At 38.1% G+C, this 19,972-nt stretch overlaps 1 protein-coding gene across 1 annotated transcript in view; it reads right to left on the bottom strand.

The window, feature by feature from the left end:
* Positions 1-902: 902 nt before the first annotated feature.
* Positions 903-19,972, bottom strand: part of GCLC (glutamate-cysteine ligase catalytic subunit) — a 34,000-nt gene continuing 14,930 nt past the window's right edge. The window contains exons 4-16 of the mRNA XM_042803149.1: positions 17,267-17,380; positions 16,432-16,490; positions 16,205-16,341; positions 13,120-13,194; positions 12,141-12,257; positions 11,149-11,287; positions 10,502-10,614; positions 9,725-9,817; positions 8,879-8,983; positions 6,667-6,748; positions 6,467-6,570; positions 6,244-6,364; positions 903-2,523 (exon numbers count right to left, since the gene is read on the bottom strand). Of these exons, the coding sequence (XP_042659083.1) occupies positions 2,318-2,523; positions 6,244-6,364; positions 6,467-6,570; positions 6,667-6,748; positions 8,879-8,983; positions 9,725-9,817; positions 10,502-10,614; positions 11,149-11,287; positions 12,141-12,257; positions 13,120-13,194; positions 16,205-16,341; positions 16,432-16,490; positions 17,267-17,380 (1,465 nt within the window). The 3' untranslated portion in view covers positions 903-2,317. The remainder of the gene's footprint in view (positions 2,524-6,243; positions 6,365-6,466; positions 6,571-6,666; positions 6,749-8,878; positions 8,984-9,724; positions 9,818-10,501; positions 10,615-11,148; positions 11,288-12,140; positions 12,258-13,119; positions 13,195-16,204; positions 16,342-16,431; positions 16,491-17,266; positions 17,381-19,972) is intronic.

Raw genomic sequence — 19,972 nt, 5'->3', positions numbered from 1 at the left:
TTCACCTCAGGTGCTTCTTCTCCCTTTGCTCATGTGGTTAATGGGAAGGTCATTATTTTCATGTAAGCGCTTCATGACTACAGGACCAAAAATCCTGAATTTATAGCCCAAGGGAGTTTCTCATGTTCTCTGCAAAAGGTCAGCCAGCGCTTGAGGCTGGGCCTAGGGCTTGCTTCTCCACCTGAGTAGGTGCAGATACCACAAAGCCACTCCTAAGGTATATTCAAAACTAGTGGCAAAGCTTGCTCTGCCCTGCAGCCACTCTAGTTTGCCCTGTGAGAGCCTTCACCATACCACACCATGGAGAAGAGACTGGAGCACACACCTGAACTCTTCATCTAGGGAAGGTCAGCTGCTTAAATACCTCAACAAACAAGCAGCAGCTTTGTTTGATCATTCTCATCCTTTCTGAAAACACACACAATGCAGGAGGGAAACTTCCAGCCACAGCTTCTAGGCGTCATGACAAAATTTGCTCTCAGGTACAGGACAGTAGCCACCTACTAGGCCAGAAGGGTGATTTAATATCAGTCAAAATGGAAAAAGAGCATGTGTTGCCACGTGTGTTGTACCAGCAAGAAGGCATTCTAACTTTTTGTAGGGCTCTTTAAAACATAGCACCGGATGCTGTGCAGAGATGTTACCATGACAACGGCAAGGCCCTCGCTGCTGCAGGGGTGGCAGACCATTTGCCCTTAGGCCCGAGAAGTTTCACCGTGAACAAAGGGAGTCTGGATACGGTGAGCTGTACGTGCTAGGTATGCAACTCCTTTTTTGAATCTGAAAATATGGGTTCAAGTCATGCAAGTGACCAACATGTACTGCAAATTTTATTTTTATTTCCTTATTACAGAAACTAAATTAGCATATGCCTACATCTTGATTAAAACAAATTCACCACCGCAGAAAAAAAAGCATTCTTTTTATTCTCTAAAGCACACCTGTGAACACAAAACAAAGTCTGTCAGTACATTAAAGCATCATCTTAGTGCACCTCTTCATTGCAGTTTCTCCATTAGTTCTTTTTAAAAAAAATCATTACACCTTAGGTATTTATATGTTTGCATTAAGCTTTGCATAATCTACCCATAACACAATTCACTTCTAGAAGTCAGTTAAGAAGCTAAATCAAAAAGGCCCCTTAAGTTTGCTTTATTTACACTTGCAATGGCTAAATTTTAAATACTTTACAGTCACTCCCAGCACTGGCTCCCAATTCAAAGGATTAGTGCATTCCATGATTTCTTTATAACTATTTTCTAGAGGGGATTAAGTTGTCCATACCTACAGCTATGTAGGTGTCTCAGCTATCTACACAAAGTACCTCATAGGAAACAACCATGCTGACAAAAATATTTATAATAATGAATGACAAATGAGAAACTCAACCTTTAGGAAGAATGGACAGGTGTGTGTTTTGTGCTGCTGTCATTGTCACCTGCAGGAACAGCAGGAATGTGGGAGAAAGAGCAGTTAAGGAGTGCTGAAGTCCAGAGTGGGGATTCTGGTTCCCTTGTAAAAAGAACTTTATGTTCAGCTGTTATTTCCTCCTCTCTTTCACCACATCTCTCTTGTTACTGCTGTTTTTGTTAAATCATTGGGCAAATTTCTGAACTGTGATAGTATACAAATTTACTTCATAGGGGAAAAAAAAAAAAAAAAGTGATGCATGTGCAGTGAGGCAGACTTACGTTACCTGAAAAAAGACATATCTCTTCCTCTGAGTTTTATAGTGGATGCAGGTCTTATGGTAACTGAGAAACTGCTTTAAAGATTAAAAAACAGGATGCACATGCATTTATCTGTCCTTACATACTTTCAAAACCCAAATGGAAGCAGTAAGTGTATGTGATTCAGGTAGGTCCAGCAGATTTTTTTTTTTCTTACATAATAAGGTAGGTTACTTAGCACATTCCAGGTTAAAAAAAATCACAGTAAACATTCAGTAACCGGAATGTAAATAATATACAAGTACCATTACATTTACAAAGCTGTTCGGGACAATTTTTCTTCCTAGAATAAGCATAAAAAAGTTACAAGCTAATTCACAATAACTTTAGATACAATGTTATTAAAATACATTGATGTTAATCATAAAAATATTTTACTATTTACATGTACATTGTATAAACCTTAACAATAAGAATATGCCCATTTTAGGATGCCTTAAATGAATATTTAGGCACATTGGCCCATTTTATAGTGCAGTATCCCTGTTTTGGTCTTCACACTATGAAACTGTACCAGATTCACAGTATCATTGCTAGTGCTTTGCTAAAAGGCTTAAACTTTCTATTATTTAAGAAACATTCATTCATTACAGTGAACCAGTTTTGTTTCCACTTTGTTTCTTATTAAATCCTACCCCCAACAGTTCAGGACACTCTGCCTGGCCTTGTGCAATTTGGTTGCATCTCCAAATAAGGCTATAATTAATTTCATCAGTTATCACGCTATCTTGCTTGTAGTCTGGATGCTGTGCGATAAATTCCCTCATCCATCGAGCAACTGTCATTAATTCTCCTGTGGGCAAGGGGAAGTAAAATTTCACAGTTTATACAGCTGATTTAGCACTACAACACCTAAAGTTCTATGCATTATATACACAATTAACAAATACTCCATGCTTTCATGAGAAAGACATTCTTCTAAGTATATATATTCTTTTAAAATATGGCTAAGCTGCAGGCATAATTAGCTGACATAATGCTGACAGCCTAAAATCCACTTGCCTGGTGCGATCTTCAAACTTTCAGATGTTTAAATGAGACAGCACAGAGAGTAGCAGCTACTGGAAGAGGTATTACCAGACTGTGTAGCAAGAGGTCCTAAACATGCCATTTAGCAGAGAATCTGGCTGAGACAAACCAACAGACACCTCTACAGAAATCAAATAATTCTGTAGTTGATCTATCCAACTCAACTGCTATCTTTGCTCTGTCTACCTTGATGTAATGTTCCTCCTCCCTCTGGCAGCTCCTCTAGCAAAAAGCAGGCAGGTTCCTGATTATACCCCGTCCTGGCTTTACACACTGCCTCTGCCTCACTACGCAGGGTCCAGCTGAGCATGGGGCAGTCAGCAGGTGCTTAAGGTCCCCGACACTTCTATTTGGGTCATCAAATGACACCCACCAATTGCAGGAGATCTGCATCTCTGTCAAGTAGCAGCTGGAGGCCAGCTGGACACCAGTGTTTAGGCTATTGAATCTGGTTCCTGAATGCAGCATATGCAGGCAAACCTCAACCAGCACAAGTTTAAGTTAACTGATAGTAATTAAAGTAGGCTGACAGGACCCTCAGAGCATAGCAAAACTTTAATTGCTACTAGAACCTCAGCTTCCTTGTAAGAAAACTAAGAGCCAAGGGCTTCCACTATAGAAATCTTTGGTTTAAGAGTATTATAAAAAGCAAGAGGAATCAAGTTAGTGAAAGCAAGGAGGAACAAACAAATAAGAGTAAAAAGCATCCAAGACTGTTTAAAGATAGTCTGTCAGTGGTTTTGAACAGAGGTACATCAACACAAATCAGAAAAATTGCAAAAAGTACAGGAAAGAAAAGCAGAATAAAAAAAGGTTATTAGGAATAAAAACATCCTTCAAAAAACCAGAAGTAATGTTTTAAAGAAATGAGGCCAGAGTTTACACTTCTATATAAAAATAGGGCAGAAAAAAAAATACCCAAGAAGCATTATTTGTTGAAGGCACTAAACCCTCACACAAAAGCTTTCTCAAAGCAAGGAGAAGCAGGAGGCCTGCAAGAAAATCAGTTGGGCCAGGAGATGAGCGGAGCATAAGCACACACACATTTTTGGACTAAGAGCTGCTGCAGGCCATCAGTGTGGGAGGAGGGGGGAGAGCAGCCCAGCTCACACCAACACAGGCACCCTGTGGTCAGGCAGCCCGGTCACTCGCCATCCTCTGCACTGGCATAAATCTGCAGAACCTTCATCATGAACGTAGCACACAGCTCTCCGAGCACACGAGTATCAGGAAAAGGCGCCACAGACTGGCAAAAGGTGCGAGACAACTTCCAAGTGATGGGACAGAAGAAAAAGGGAATTGCAAGTTCAGAAGCAGCAACATACTTGAGATGTTTGCAAAATCAGGTTGATAAGAAGTGAGTAGAGAAACATTATCCTACAATGTAGGAACTAGAAGGCATAGCATGGAATGACTGGGAAGAGCATTTAAACATGCAAAACTTCAGAAATTACATTTTTCAAAGAGTATGTAATAAAACTGTAGCATTTCTTATTGTATGACTTTATGGGGACCAAAAGTGTAACTGCTTCAAGAAAGGTAAGGCAAGGATCATGGAAATCCTGTTTGTGAACAGTCATCGAGCACCATGACTACTGCACCACCTTTGGCTGAGAAAAGGCCTACACAGCAGCCAGCCAGAAACCAGGAGAACACGTCAGGACAAGGATCACTTGGTGCTGCTGTCATTAATATCTGGTGGTGGCCAGCAGCTGCAGCCTGCCTAGTAAATCTGTAGTCTTATGGAGTGGAGGCAGTCATAGACCAACTAAACAGAGACCACTGAGAGCAATACCTAGCTGTGCTGCAAGATGCAACTGAACTATGTCAGGGCAAGGTTAAAGCCACAGCAGATAAGGTGCCAGTGGTTAATTCTGAGTGCTCTGTGTTCACCATTTGAGGGAAAAAATCTGAAAAATGGCCACCCTTTGTGGACATGTCTCATGCCAGACAGGCTGCAGTTTAGGAACATTTGATTTAAGACTGAGAAAGGTCACAATTGAGAAACATCATGGCACAGTAACACAATGCCTCATGCTTTTCATTCTGAGAATTCTGGTTCTTATGAAGCATAATTTAAAAATTAATTTCAGTTCAGAGTTAAGATATAAACCCTAGACTATCTACCTCGCTCACACCTCTTATGTCCGTGTAAATAAATGAGCTGGGTTTTGCAATGCCTGGGACTTCACACCACGTAGCAAAATTGTTCTTTGGAAGGGGAACACCTAGCACATGGGGTCATTAGCTCTTGGGAAAAAGCCTCTGTAAGACTTATGCATTAAGACAGCGTTTTTCTGAAGGGAAAAGCCAACAACAGACAATGGGATATTTTGAAAGCATTGCTATTTTGAGGGCTGATGTGCCTCAGAGGTTTTCTTCCTGCCAGGTTCTCTTCTCTCCCTCAGTTAAGCCAAGCATCAAATCCCCATCTATTACCTGAGGGTCAGAAGCCTCCTACAAACAAGCAGCCTCAGGAAAGAACATATACAGCAAAAGTTGTAATTAATTAAAACTTGTTACCATTCTGAAGTACTGCTAAAGTACTGAATTACCAGGTGAGAGAAAGTCCTGATTTCCAGCTCAGCTTTAAAAAGGTCTTTACCTAGAAGCTTCTACAGCAATTTTGAAGAATTGAAAAAGAATGTAACACTTTAAAACCAATTAATATGTCATTTGGGGGGGGGGGGGGTGGGTGGGCAAGGAGATGTCTTGACTTATGAGACTGAAATTAACTGTCTAGTTAAATTTACAGCATGGCAGGACTTGCACATATAAAGGTATAAAGCTGCTGCAAATGTGCCCAAGTTCTAAATTAAAGTTTAGCCTGCATTCTTTACTCATGATATTGCTGCATTTTAAAAAAGGAACACGAAGAGTCACTATACCACTTGTCTTCAAAAACACTGCAACACAGGGAAGACAGGAAGAGCCTGGTTTGCTCTGCCTTGAAGGAGTTTTGCTACTTACAGAAGGGCTTCCTTATCATGGAGCTAAAGACTAGGTCCCATGCTCTAGCAGGCCAGAATTCAGACTTAACGAATGCTTTGGAGCAGCACAGTTTGGAGTCATCAATAATACCAGACCATCAGACCTCACATACTCTTACAACACTTAAGTGACAATCAAAGGGGATTAGTATATGTGTAAACTACTACAAAGTGGACAACACACCGGCAAAATTAGCAGTAAGTGGTGCTGAAAAGAAATCTTAGGACTGGAGATACAGTTACAGCTTAGAGGGTAGTGTATCAATTACTTCTAAATTAAGTTGTAAATGTTTTGTGATCCATTTTATAATCAGAATTAGATAGGACCAGATTTAAGCCAGAGAACACACTCTAGTCCTTTGCTCCTATGATTCAACACTTAACCAGCCAGTCACAGCTGCCACCAGTTTTACCCAACTGAAAACTAGAGGATAGCCCAATTACTAAGTAGAAAAACGCCAGGAAAAATCTATGTCCAAAAGTATCAAACATACCAGATGCTCTCTTTTTTATTAGCTTCAAGTAGTTTAGGATGGTGCACCTTGTGTCTACATCCACTTCCATGTTTTCAAGATAGGAATTCAAAATTGGGATCAAACCAGGAAAGACTCCTTCCTGTGTAAGAGAACAGAGTCAGCATAAAACACACTTGATCTGATTTCTGGGAGGGTGGAATGCAGGGGAAGGTTGTGTGTTCCAGGTAGAAAAGGCTATGACCTTCCCATTGATAATTGTGTCAATGCTCATTAAGCTGTACTCTTCTGTGTCGGTGCCCGTCCCATTCTGTGCAGAGCCACATCCATCCACAACACTGTTTCCACCTTCATGGGTGACAAAGGGAAAGCAAGAAACTGTTAGAAGGCAAGAAATGCACTGAACATCCACAAATGTGTTAATCAGATTGCTTGTTGTGCTACCTTTGCAAATATCTTTTCTGAAGTAAAACATTCCCTGCCGGACAGCATCTCTTTTCTGGGCCACCTTCATGTTTTCATCCACCTGGCAAAAAAAGTATTTCAGAGATCTGTGACATTTTAGAAAATTAGCTTTTTCCCAAACACCCATATGACCATTTTGGTCCCATATTAGTTGAAACATCTACTACGTTTCCTATTATTTCATCACACATGGTCAAACTGTAGAGATAAGTTTTATTTCATTCTTCAGGGGTCCTGGGCAAAACCACAGAGGTGACATTCTATGAAATCAGGTCTCCAGCAGAAAAGGTAACGGTATTATGTTAGAATATGCTACACTAATCTTAAGTTTGGATGAAAACACAAGAACAGCTGTTATTAACAGGTTGTATCCCATCTGTCAGACTTATCTGCACATTTAGATGCAATTTAAATTAGCACAGAAGAAGAAAATTGCCATTTCCCTAGCCATAGTTTGCTGCTTTTATTAACAAAATCACTGAAGTCTTCAGAATAGTTATCACTGTATTAAACCTGTGTATGGGAATCATATTTAATCCATACCCAAACATCTGTTAGGTAGTTAGATGAACTTAGACTGCTAATACATAAGTTCTAAACTGCAGGTTTCTCAAAAAGCCTACAAAGCACTGCTCATGCACTCTGCAAATGACAAAAGCATTGTTGTGTCTTTCTAGATAGCAAATTTTGTCCAAGTTCTTTGGTTGGTATGTTCTCAGGGAATTAACATCACAGTTTTCAGACAAGCTGTACTGAATTGTCTTCAGAAGAAGGGATATGATTTACGGAATTCCTCGTTTGACCTTTAATTAAGGGCAATACAAAATCTTCAACTCACTTCTTACCTTTCAAAGCTCTGTTTTCAAAAGTCTGTTTTTGTTAATTTTATATTATGAAACCTATTTACACAACAGCCTTTTTTGAAAGAACTCCAGTCGTAGCTGACAGGAGTATAACCACACTCAATCAGACAGCAAAGATTAGTGTGAGATTAGCCCCATTAACCCGTATTATTTTACTTGAAAGAGGCAGGCTTACCAATGGTTGTGTAATTCTGCGTTGCATTACTTGCCAAATTGCTTGGCAAACGCAAATGATTTTATGTCCCTCCAGCCCCCCAACTCTGTTCAGGCTCTTTCAGCACCTGATCCCTTCCTCAGTCTTAACTGGTATTCATTGGTTAAAAATTTGTGCTTTGGAGACATTACAAGTAACAATGTAATTATGCATTGTAAGAGCTAAACTGCTGTGTTAATTATGAAGTCTGAACTCTCTAACATCAAGAAGATAATTTCCCCTTTTAGAAAACATACCAACTGTATGGTATGATTACTGTTAATTTACAACTTCAGTATTTTTCTCCATTTTAATTAAAACCACTAAGAAAAACTGCAGGATACTACTGCTATGCTATAGCCAGCACTGGCAGTATACAGTCTGTCAAAAGCCTTCTGCACTACAAGACCTTTTTTAAATTTTATCTGTAACTTTGCAAGACTATCAACTTAAAAAGACATTTTCTGGTCAGGTGCCTCAGAAAGAAGTTGTGCAAGGACAGTTTCACCTAAACAGTTCAACAGCTGTGAGAACAAGATTAAGGAAAAAAGCACATTTTGCATGGCTGGTCTGTCTAAATACAAGTCACAGTTGTGACCAAAATCAGCAGTATCTGTTTTCACCCAGATACTGTGTAACACTACGCATGCTGAACTCCTCCTTTCCCTCTCCACCAGCTACAAACAAAATAGAGAATAAGAACATGAGACATAGGCACCAGCCATGTTATAATAAATATCTAAAGTTTTTATTTTGATCTCCACAGGTTATTTTCCCCATATGTAAAATGGTGGAAACATGTTTAGTCTCAAAAACATTCGCAGTCTCAAAACAGTCTTGTGACAAAGGTATTTCTCAACATTTCCGCAGTAGTCAGATGCTGTCAGGCACCACAGAAGTTTCCCTAGTATTTATCTATAAGCTTAATTCCATGAGACAGCAGTAAAATATTTCTTTAATGTGGCAGGAGTTCAAATTGATTCAAAGTACTGGTACAGATGAAAACTGACTGAAAGATAAAAATGACTGTTCTGTAAATGCACAAACACTAGTTCCTAACTTGCAGAGGGTAAAAATCAGACTTGATGCAAATACGTTGCATTTAGCTCTAACGGACCTGATCTTTCACGCCTACCTTGGACAAAGGAATGAGAAAATCCAGTTTATATGACAGAATCACTCTGGTTAGCAATACCACGAACACAACATATGCAGAGTTTTCAAAGTCTGTTAACTGGACCTAGATATGAAAGGATCAGAGAATAAATTACTTCAGCGGGAACACTACTAGAAGTAGAGAAGTATCTGGGAGAGTTTAAAACAGCTTTAATCGAACATTCGTGTTGGTACTTGTATTCACACACAGTCTACCAGCAGAGATGGTGAGGCACGAGCTGGAATCATCAGCAGTGAGTTCAAATGCACAATGCCTGCACACACACCTCAGGCTGAACCCTTTAATCCAATGCCAAAACACACTTTCATTTCAAAAGAGTATCTAATAACCTGCATCTTCAGGCACTCTGTGTAATCACAAATGTATAACAGCTTTCAAATTTCCACTTTAAAGGGATTAAATTCAGAGAGCTCAAAAATAGGCAGTTATAAAATAAAAACACTTATGAAAACCCAAACAATGACAGTGTAATTCTTTAGTACCAGGAAAAGTACTGGAGAAATACAGTCCCTAGGAGCTAAAGGGGCTTTGTTTACTGTTGCTTTAATACAAGCCTAATTCCTTTCCCCATCACCCCAAATCCATTAGCATGCTTTGCTGTGCTCTGCAGTGGATTCTCCTGTCAGTTACATTCCCACAGTCCATGTCTGATTAAACACTGCTGTCCACTTCACTTGCATCTAGCAACTCAGAGAGGAGAAAACACAGCATAAGTAATAAGGGTTTGATACTGGATGGCAGAAAGCCTGGTACTTTTCCACTTAAAAGGAAATGTGCTTTTGTGCATACTGACACTTTCCTTACCTCCATAGGTCTGAATTCTACTCTCCATCCAATATCTGAATTTGGAGGAGGTGGCTTAAACCTCATTGTCTGCCAGTTCGTAGACTGAATATTCTGCAAAGCATATTCAATAATCTGTCACAATCAAAATATGCATCATTCTATAATATAATCAAAGAAAAATAAGCAGATAACTAGAATCCTAACATTTTCCCTGGAACAGCCCATCAAGTTAGAGAAATACTTCCAAACTAAGCAGCATGACTTCCTAAAAACCACAGTATAACCACCCATCCCAGGAGCAAATACGTTGCACTTTCTCATGCTATTTTGTTTGAGGATTACATGTAAGATACAACAGCACTGAGATTTAGCTGACTATTTTTTATGATGCATTGATGCATCCCAAACTAAAAATACCTAGTATTACCATAGCTATTATTTCATAAAGCTGTATGAGACATTTACACCTAAGTGTCATGCAAAAGAGTTTTTTAGAAAGTCATAAAAATTGACAGTTCCCCATAACACTTGTATACATAGCTATAGTTTGGGCTTTTCATATTCTATTGGGTTTAAAGCACAAGCCACCACCTTCTCCTCAATAAATGATAAAGCAAAGAATTAAATGTGCTTATAACTGCAAAGTCATATGCTAGAGAACTAGCTGAAGTGAAAAACTCAGGGGGGAAAAAAAAATATTAGTAGCTAATATAGCCATCAACCAATTAAGCAGTATTATAAAGAATGAACAATTTAATGTAAATATTTATTAAATTACTCTAAATCAGACACAACCTCAAAATGGTCGGATTCATTTGCATCGTCTAGATGTATTTTCTCCTCAAACAAAGTCAATGGGTCTCGAATGAACAAGTGTGCAATATGCTGTGCCAAAAGGTGGTCAATACCTACAAAATGAAAATTCAAACAATTCACACATAGCAAAGCAGGCTCTAGGAAACGATTTGTTTTACAAGACTGAAAACATCCAACTCTGCAATGCTACCTCAACCCACCATATCCTGTTAAAGTTTAAATGATGACTTCAGGAAGGAAGGAAATGATTAGAGAAAAAGAAAATAAAATAACGGGTTCTTGTTTGGAAATGGCAGCTGAATATTGGTGTGGCTGCCATTCTTCCTGTTTTCTGATGCACCTCTGTGCCGTGTTTCCTAAAGCAGTTCTGCTCTTTCCACAAAGATAAAACATTAATGTGTCAAACACTGAGCTGCTCAAGCTGCAATTCAGGACAGTTTCTGTTACAAATGAATACTTTTGAAAAAAAAAAAAACCTCTCAAGACCACATTACATAGATACCTCCTGAGTAGGAGTCACTCTAAGAGATGCATAATGATTGAAACAAACAAGAACAAAAATGTAAACTATCCCCACACACTGCAAACATAATTCTTAACCTGCTCATAATGAAGCAAACACTTACCTTCCTTTATTAGGTGCTCGTAGATATCTTTGTCTATTGTCAAATCAATGTCATTGTATTTCTCACCACATTCAGATAGATAACTGTCTATGGAATCATATCTGGATTTACTGATTCTATAATGGTTGTTCTTCAGTGGCTATACAATTTAAGAATACAATATTTTAACAGCTTGTTAACAATGTTGCCTAAGTTTTGCTCACTAATGACACTTATGTGAGAATTATTATCCTGTTTAAAAAACCCTACAGCCTAAATTAAAGTTATTCAAAGCACGAGTCTTAAATAGGCTTAATAGAAAGCGATCCTGGAATTATGACTACTCTGTTTGCAGATGTATGTATCTGAGCGAAAAAACAGTCATCACACATTGACTAGAATTCTCTAAAAGTGGAAACATTTTCCTGATGTAATATACCATTACCCCAAGTACTTGGAAAGTGTTATTGCAACACATACCAATACAGTTTCACTACGCACACATTGTTAGAGATGCTCTTAAAATGGGTAGTTCAAGAAATTTCAAGTAGATTTTTTTAGAATTCCTTTTTTATTTTCTGTAATTTTTTAAGTGCCTTTAATGCCGATTCCTGATCAGAGAAACTCCTTAACTTCAAGTTCTGACAACAGGCTTTCTTCACATAATTCTAGTTTACACTACTGAATTACTCATCAGCTCCTGCTATTTAATCCAAAGCAATTTTTGCTTTTTGGGTTCAAGTACAGACTGGCAAATTTCATCACAGGAGGACCTTTTCAGCAAGCTGTGAAGGAGTGAGTAGAATTCTACTAAGATTCCATACTAACTAAATATATACTTGCTAACATAAACTGTAAAACCAAGGCGAATGTTTACACCCTCTCTCCTATATTTTCCACAATGACTGCCATGTTCCTTTGTTAGGGATTCTTATGAGTACAAGAAGAATTTGATGCTAAAAGTTCAACTTTGTCTGAAAAAACCCAGACATCTACTACCTAACATTACTTACCTCTAGCCCCCTCTCTTCTCGCGTTCGATCATCTACAGATGCAGAGATGACTCCCCAACGACAGTCAATATCAGACACGTAGCCTCTGTAGAATGGAGATGCAGCACTCAACGCCATCTAAAACAGAACAGCCTGATGTGGAAAAAAAAGGACAAACCAAGGAACCAAAAGCAAAATACAACCCCACGAAAGGGAAACTTGCTCTTCTAGAAAGTTCAACGTATAGCCAAAGTCCACACAACCACAGATCACTCCGGTGCTATCTCCAAAAAACAACTGGATGAAGGGTTAGTATTACTGAGGTGGCATCTGACTCTCTCCAAATTTATTACCTCTAAAGATCGGCATTTAAGGAACACAAAAATGATACAGGCAAGAGCAGTTTCGTGACAAATCAGCAAGTGTTTTGCTCACACACTTCCAAACTCCAAAAGTTCACCTGCCAATAGTTTTATTTTGTTTATTTTTGTTTGGCCAAGCATCTTAGCAACACAGCTAGAACATAATCTGCTCACCATCTAGACCAGACCAACACTTTTTTTCTACAACACTCATTGTAAACACCTGTTTATGACCACATGCTTACAAAAAGGACAGATGTAAACAACTTAAGTTGAATCTCTCTGTAACACCAGACCAGAGTTGAAAAATTAAAAATTGTTTTAAAGAGTGAGCTTGTCTTTCGTGAAAAACTGCCCCAAATGTATTTCTAGAACTATTCAACAAGAGTCTCATGCATGTGGGAAGGAGGGCAGAGGAGAAGAAACAGACTTCATCTGCTTTGTGGTGTCATTTGGACATTAAGTCAGTCACATTGCTCATGTGACAACCTAGAAAGAGATTGACACTCCCCCTAGAGTACCAAATTTGTGAGCAGCATCTGAGGTTTGTTTTTTTTTTTTTAATTTAGATTTTATTTTTTTACATGTAGTGGCTTTTTCAAAACAAAGAGCTGATGTGATAGAAGTCCACTACTTACCACAATGGGACAGATCGTGGCTAGCTGATCATAGAGATACCTTGCTTCAGAAATGCTGCAAGCCTGAAATGTTACCTGTTGAAAGAAGTACAACTGCTATCACAATTTCTATAATCACAGTGCAAGCATAGTCCTCCTAGATTTAGAATCAATGATATAAATAAAATGATTTAAATAACAAGAATTTTAAGCTTTTTTTGTTGTTGGTTGGTTTTGTATGTTTTTTTTTTTTTTCACGTGGGTTCCCTCCCTCTCCCCTCAATCCTTAGATAAACTTTTGCACCACCTACCAGCAGCATTTTTATCACAAGCTTCTTTCCACACCATTTCCATGTTCATTAAAATATTTCAGACCACACCACTTCTGACTGTGAGGTTAAACATACAAACACTTGCCAGAACCAAAGAAAACTGAGTTAACAGCTACAGTACACATGGGTCAGTAATTTACCTTCAGGAAATAAGGCAGGAACCTACTTACAATAGTCATAAACTATTGTAGATACAACATTTGTTTTATGTGACAGCTAATCCCACTTTAAAGAACATTCAAGATGGCTTTGTTTGATCCTGCAAAACTGCAAGAAAGGAGTATCTTTGTGTCTACTGTAACTTTTATTTAAAAAATAAAAAAGTCCAGTTTTGCCCATATTAGAGGCCAGGACACAGCAAAAGATGGAAGAGAAATGTTATTTGCAGAAGTCATTAATGATGTAGAAGCCCTACCACACATAGGCCACTGAAAATATAACTTCTTGGTAACTTTTGGTGAAATTTGCTCAGAGCAGCATCAAACATGAGATGCATCTCTAGTAGCAGACCTTACTCTCCAGGCTTCCCAAACAGACACTTTACGCATTTTAAAAACGCAGAAGGGGATCAGTCACCTCAAAAGTGTTGATACAAACCAAACAGATTAAAAGCCTCTCACTCCTCCTTTGCAGTTTACATATTCATAGATCAGAGGATAACTTTGATGGGAGCCTACCCCTGTACCATAATCATAACACTGTACAACAGGCTTCAGCTCTACGTCACCATTGCTGCTTGTTGTCCTAGAGAATGCCAGCTGAAAACAGATTTTCCTCTTCCACAGATAACAATTAAGAGTCCCACAGAACATTCAGGACAACTAACAAAAAAAAGCCCCAAAACTCATGAGTTCACTGGTGGCCTCAGTGGTAGGCTTTTTTTTTTTTGAAGGGGAGGGGAGGTGGAGGGTGTAAGGAGGAATAATATGTTATTTGTTTGGGTTTGTTTTGTTTGTCTTTTTAAATCTGTAGTCAACATTCATTAAAACATCCCAAGTTAGAAAAAGGGTGTGCAGTAGAGAAAATATTTCTTCTATGTCTATTCTTGAAGTGTCTATCAGAAAAAATACCCAACAAAACACACTTTGCAAAGACAAAATTATTTAATTCTCTTGCAGAGCAGCAGCTAAGCATGATTTCTCATCACTGATTTTGGACTTCCAGCACTAGGGAGCTTGCCTTGGGGTGGACAGGTCTCCCACCCCGCTGTCACTGCCGACCTCATCCGGACATTGTTTTTGACCTTGGAGATACATCAAAAGAAGCTGTGGCTTGATGCATAGTGAGAAGAAAAACAAAAGGAAGTATGCATGCTGCAAGCTACCTTAGAAACATAGGTGGGGAATACATGTTCTCTTCTAGCTGGTTATCAGGAGTTACCAGTTGATACACAAGCAGCCACTTACAGTGCTTATCAGGCTTGTTTTCATTCTCCCTTTGATGATAACAAGATTACCGAATTAGAATTTGACCACTGATTACAAGAATGGGGAGTAGTAAATGGTATTCCATAAAAAGGAATTTAGTATGTTTTCAAAAAAGTTCATACAATGACTGAATGGTAAGACTGCATTTCTTTTATTGGTCTTAAATAAGAAAGAGATGGTACAAAACAGACCATATCAAACTTAACACCTTGTAAAACCACACAGCATTACACAGACCTTACTACTTCATCAGATTCTCCCCAGTTTACCCTCAGCGAAAAGGGCTTTTACAATTTCTCAAAGGGAAATGCTTTGAATGGGGTTATTTCTGCCAGTGCTGTGAAACAAGAAGAGCTTGGAGAATTTCCTTTAATCCCCTAGAGGCTTAACACTAGCCTCCTCCTAGCTCTGCTTCCAAGACAGTGGTGGCAACAGGCAGATTTTATCAACAGTCAAATACATCGCTGCTACCTAAGGCATCAGCCCCTAGCATCAGGTTACGATGACAGAGAAGCATTTAAGACAAACTGATACGGAAAGATTAAAGCCTCTAAAATACAGCATCTGGATTTAAACAGAGGATACTGCGAGGACACTGTAGTAACTCAGGCAAGTGAATGAGAATGATAAAAAAAAAAATGGGCATATGTTAATGGGAGAAAACAGAACCAAAAATGCCTCCCAGCATGCAGTAGAAGACAGCTACCCACGTGGATTTGGTAGGTTCATGGTACAAGCAGTGAGAAGACTTCTTAGCAGATAGCTAAAAATATTTAAGAATGAGAAATTTTATACAGGAATTCATGCTGTTTGTAAATAAAATAAAATTACACAGGAGACAGCTACTTAGTTTTAAAGATATTCCAAGGACTTCTTGTGAATCCTTGCTTTTGCTGTTCTAAGAATGGGGAAGAAGGGAAAAACCCCAAAATGAATAACCAAAAACACACACATACTCCTATAAGACGGCTCAATTTCCATTCCCACAGTGTCCTTTGGTCATGCCTGAAAGATGACCACAGTGGAAGATGATCTTTTACACTTGAAAAGTGCTCGAGTTCCAGGAGAAGGTGCTTGACCAAATGGGGTTTGACCAGTTCAAGAAACCCTTTCAGCAAAGCATCCAATTACATTTGAATACGAGCAGAAAATAAACATGATGCAAACAAATAAACCTGGATTTTAAGACTAGATTACCAGGTATAAGATTAAATTTGTTGTTTTATTCCCCCTTTTGCCACCCTGAAAATGCATCAGTTGAATTAAACTAGAGAAATTAGACATAAGGAAAGTCTTAAAAAGGGCAGACAATACTCAGTAACATCTTGAAAGCAGATGTATTTTTACCTGAAGACAACAGTTTCCCATTCCAAAACCCATAGCATCCATGTATATATAGTCTGGTTTAGCCGCCTTTGCTGCTTCTCCATCATCATTAGGAAACGTTTCAATAAACGGTGATGGTGTGTTCTTATCTTTAAATACTGTGTAAAAGATGAAGGTACTCAGTAATCCAGAGCATTAGACTGAACAATTATTTTGAAAAAGAAAAAACATAGATTGAATTTACTCACTTGGTACATTTATCACAACCTTCTCTCCTCTGCGGTGCCGAATGTTCCTGGTCAGTGTACTACAACCAAAAAAAGTTTGCTGAAATATCTGAAAGTTCCTCTTTCTGCAATTTTTTTTTACAGTTACTTTCTCAGCAATTCTCAGGATTTCAGAATGCCAATTTTATTTATTTTGAGTATCTTTCTTTGGGACACTTCTTTTCCTAGTTTAAGATAGACTATAACAGATACAACACTGAATTTTCCTTCAGCAAAATCTGTCTTATTTTGATGGACTTCACTGTCAGTACTATACTGACAGAGTAGGCAGAAGTAAAAGGTTACTCACCCGAAGAAGACAAGGGCAAGTGAAAAGGTGTGCTTAAATAGAATTATCTTCATTCTCCTAAGTTTCACCTTACCAATGAAAACCCCTCTCAGACTATACAAATAGTTTGACATCATGCTCCATTTCAGAGCAACTAGGGCAAGTTACTGAGTACACTGAGATGTCGCTGTGACATACGCGATCAAGAGCTGGATCGACTGTGATGGAAGTAGTTAGCCATGGGATTTCAAACTGGAAACAGTTCTGCAGTAGCATAATCAACACCTTTTGCCCCACAATGGCATGAAGTACTTTATAAAGTTACTTGAACTGAACAGTTTACTTCAAGTCACTCTGACAGAAAATACACGTCATCACAACCACCTCTGTCCAAGTCCTTGTGATACCTGCAGCAACTAGCCACATAGCTCTCTATTCCAGTAATGTAAGGAAGTTGCAGTTATGCCTATGATATCTAGGCACAGAAAATTATTCAGATTCTCATTCACACTCCTCAAATACTCTTACCTAAATCTAGGATGTTTATTGATGGCTTCATCTGGAAAAAAGAGGGATTTTGAAGCTCCTCCTTCTATTGGCGTTGGCTTATATTCTGGCACCGTAAACCCAGGACACCCTAACCTATGTAACACAACAATGAGATCCAAACTGTAATGAAAACAGACTGGTTTTAAAATGGTCAGAAGATCAGAGATTAGAAATCTAGTAGACAAAGGAATAAAAAGAGGTTTTTTAAAACTTGCATTTACCATGAGTATTTCTGAAGCACTTTTCAAGACTGCTACCTACGCATGTGGAATTGTCAGAAAGAGGTCTTAAAACAGTTGCCATTAAAAGGTCAGCACTCTCCAACTGGCTTCCATGGTGGTTAAAACAGACTTTTTTTTAAAAAACACTACTTTAACATTGTACAGTAAACACGGACCTTTTCAGTGCCTGAAGCAGGCAGCTTCACAGTGTTATGCTGAGTACACACATACTTTATTAGTGTGTTAGCAGCTGTCATTAATACTGACATTCAACTGCATTTAGTGCCTTAAACAGTTTCTCTTGAAGGTACAAGTTAACCTTAATTGTTGGATTAATTTATCCAGCTCTGCTCCCAACAACATACTCCTGTTAAAAAGATGTACCTAAGCAACTCTGGAAGAATTAGACATAGTTTCAAGTGCTATACACACATCCCAAAACTCACAGCAGTTTGCGATTTTGGAACTGAAAAAAACTCATAAATGAGAGAAACATAGTAAGGAAAGAAAAGTTGCAGCTATTAGGTGTAAGATGCTGAGAGCTATGGAACTAAATCGGAATACAACCCTCCCCTTTGGAACCTCCACTGTAAGTTTAAGAGTCCTCTGAAACAAGAATAAGTAGGTTTTCAGTATAACTGAAGGAGCATTTGAGAAGTTGGAGGTAAGGTTGCAGAAGATGATTTTTTTCCATGCTGCACAGTATAAAAAACAAAGATTGTGCTATCTTGAGAGGCTCTGGTATTTGGATATTTGTATAAAAAACAGTTAGCCGATACAACTACAAGAAAACTACTCAAAATACCAGGAAACATATTTCTGGAAATATTATTTATTTTCATCATGTATTTCACTACTGTATTCTTCTTCCTGATTCAAGTATACAAGTTGTCCTACAACATCTAAACCCAACTTCATCACTCATGTAAGTACAACACTGCAAACTGCATCACTCCAGTCCTCAAGAAGGAAAACAGCTTTCTGGTCCAGTAGTGAGGGCTCATAAATTTAAGAACTAGGGATATTCATTTAGCTTCTAAGGTACTATTTTTAAATATTTAAGCATTTTCAGGTTTGTCCATATTTAAGTGAGTTATTTTAATTTGAATAAGCCCACTTCACCTTTCTTCTGTCGATTTTTTTGCCTTTTCAGATGCAATGATTTTTTTCTAACCAATTTTTTTGCCTTTTCAGATGCAATGATTTTTTTCTAACCAATTTTTTTGCCTTTTCAGATGCAATGATTTTTTTCTAATTATACACACATGTATATGCACAGACACACACAAGCATATGTACATGTTATTGTAAAGAGAATGTAGCAAAACCCTCAAACCCATAAAACCTCAGAAATATAGCAAGACTCCAGTTAAACCAACAGGAACTCCAATAGCAAGAAAGGAAAAGACAGAAATAAACTAAATACCCTAGGGAAAGCAATCTCTGAAGGATGAAACCCTGTTTAGAATAATGCACAAGTAAATGAACAAATTACATTTTATTATTTACTGGCTTTCACTGAAGTCCAATGTATTGCTCCTACAGTGATTTTTTTAAAGAGTATTTCTCCATATCTACAACATGAACTCCTCTCCCTTTTTTCCTTGCATGACTGGGCCCAAAATGTTTGTATACAAAATTTATTAAATGACACAATCTACTTATAAGCTTGCAGGGGAAAAAAAAAAAAAAAAACAAAAAAACAAAACAGTAGCCCTGTAACATACTGAAAACTACTTAACTAAAGAAGTAAGAACTTATTTAAAGAGCAATAAAGACATCTAGTACAGCTCCCATAAAGAGGAAACATATTTTGTCAACAGTGTGTTCTTAAAATAGCATTTATGGGGCACAACACAGGCATTCTGGTACCTGAACTTGGCTAAATCACACTCTGTACTGTTCCTCTCAGCAATAATTTAGGGTCATTGCATTCCATACTACACAAGAAATCAGCCAGTAAGGTCAGCTGCTTCTCTTCCACTGCAGAACAGTTTTTTTAGTATTTTAAGCATAACTATCTTCATTCATTTGACTGACCAGGCTAGTTAGAATGAATGTAATAAAACCCTGACTAGAATTATGTTTGAAAGGAAGGTGATAAAGTACAGTTTCTCCTAGGTAATGAAGTACATCCTGAACTTAATTTCTTCAAAAGTCTCTTTCCAACAATAAAAAGGAGGAAATCTACCCTTTGTAAGGGCATTATGAACCCAGGAGAGGTACGCTCCTTTCTAGATTCAACAAGTACAGTATTATAGAAGTTTTAAGTCTTCATTTTGTAAGGATAATCACATTCTTGTTCTACTGTGTGTTCCGAGCCACCAAAAGAAATTTGCATGTGCTTTAGTGAAAAAGTAGTGTTAAAAAATAGATCGGGTTAGCCATGTTTTACAAAACTGCTATTTATACAGATCAGAGGTTGCAAAATAGGTGAAGAGAAACCTATCATATATGATTTTCA

Source organism: Tyto alba, unplaced genomic scaffold, assembly GCF_018691265.1.
Source record: "Tyto alba isolate M040663 unplaced genomic scaffold, T.alba_DEE_v4.0 Super-Scaffold_40, whole genome shotgun sequence".
Lineage (NCBI taxonomy): Eukaryota > Metazoa > Chordata > Aves > Strigiformes > Tytonidae > Tyto > Tyto alba.
The sequence above is the reverse complement of the archived record's forward strand: the minus strand, read 5'-3'. Positions and strand labels throughout refer to the sequence as shown.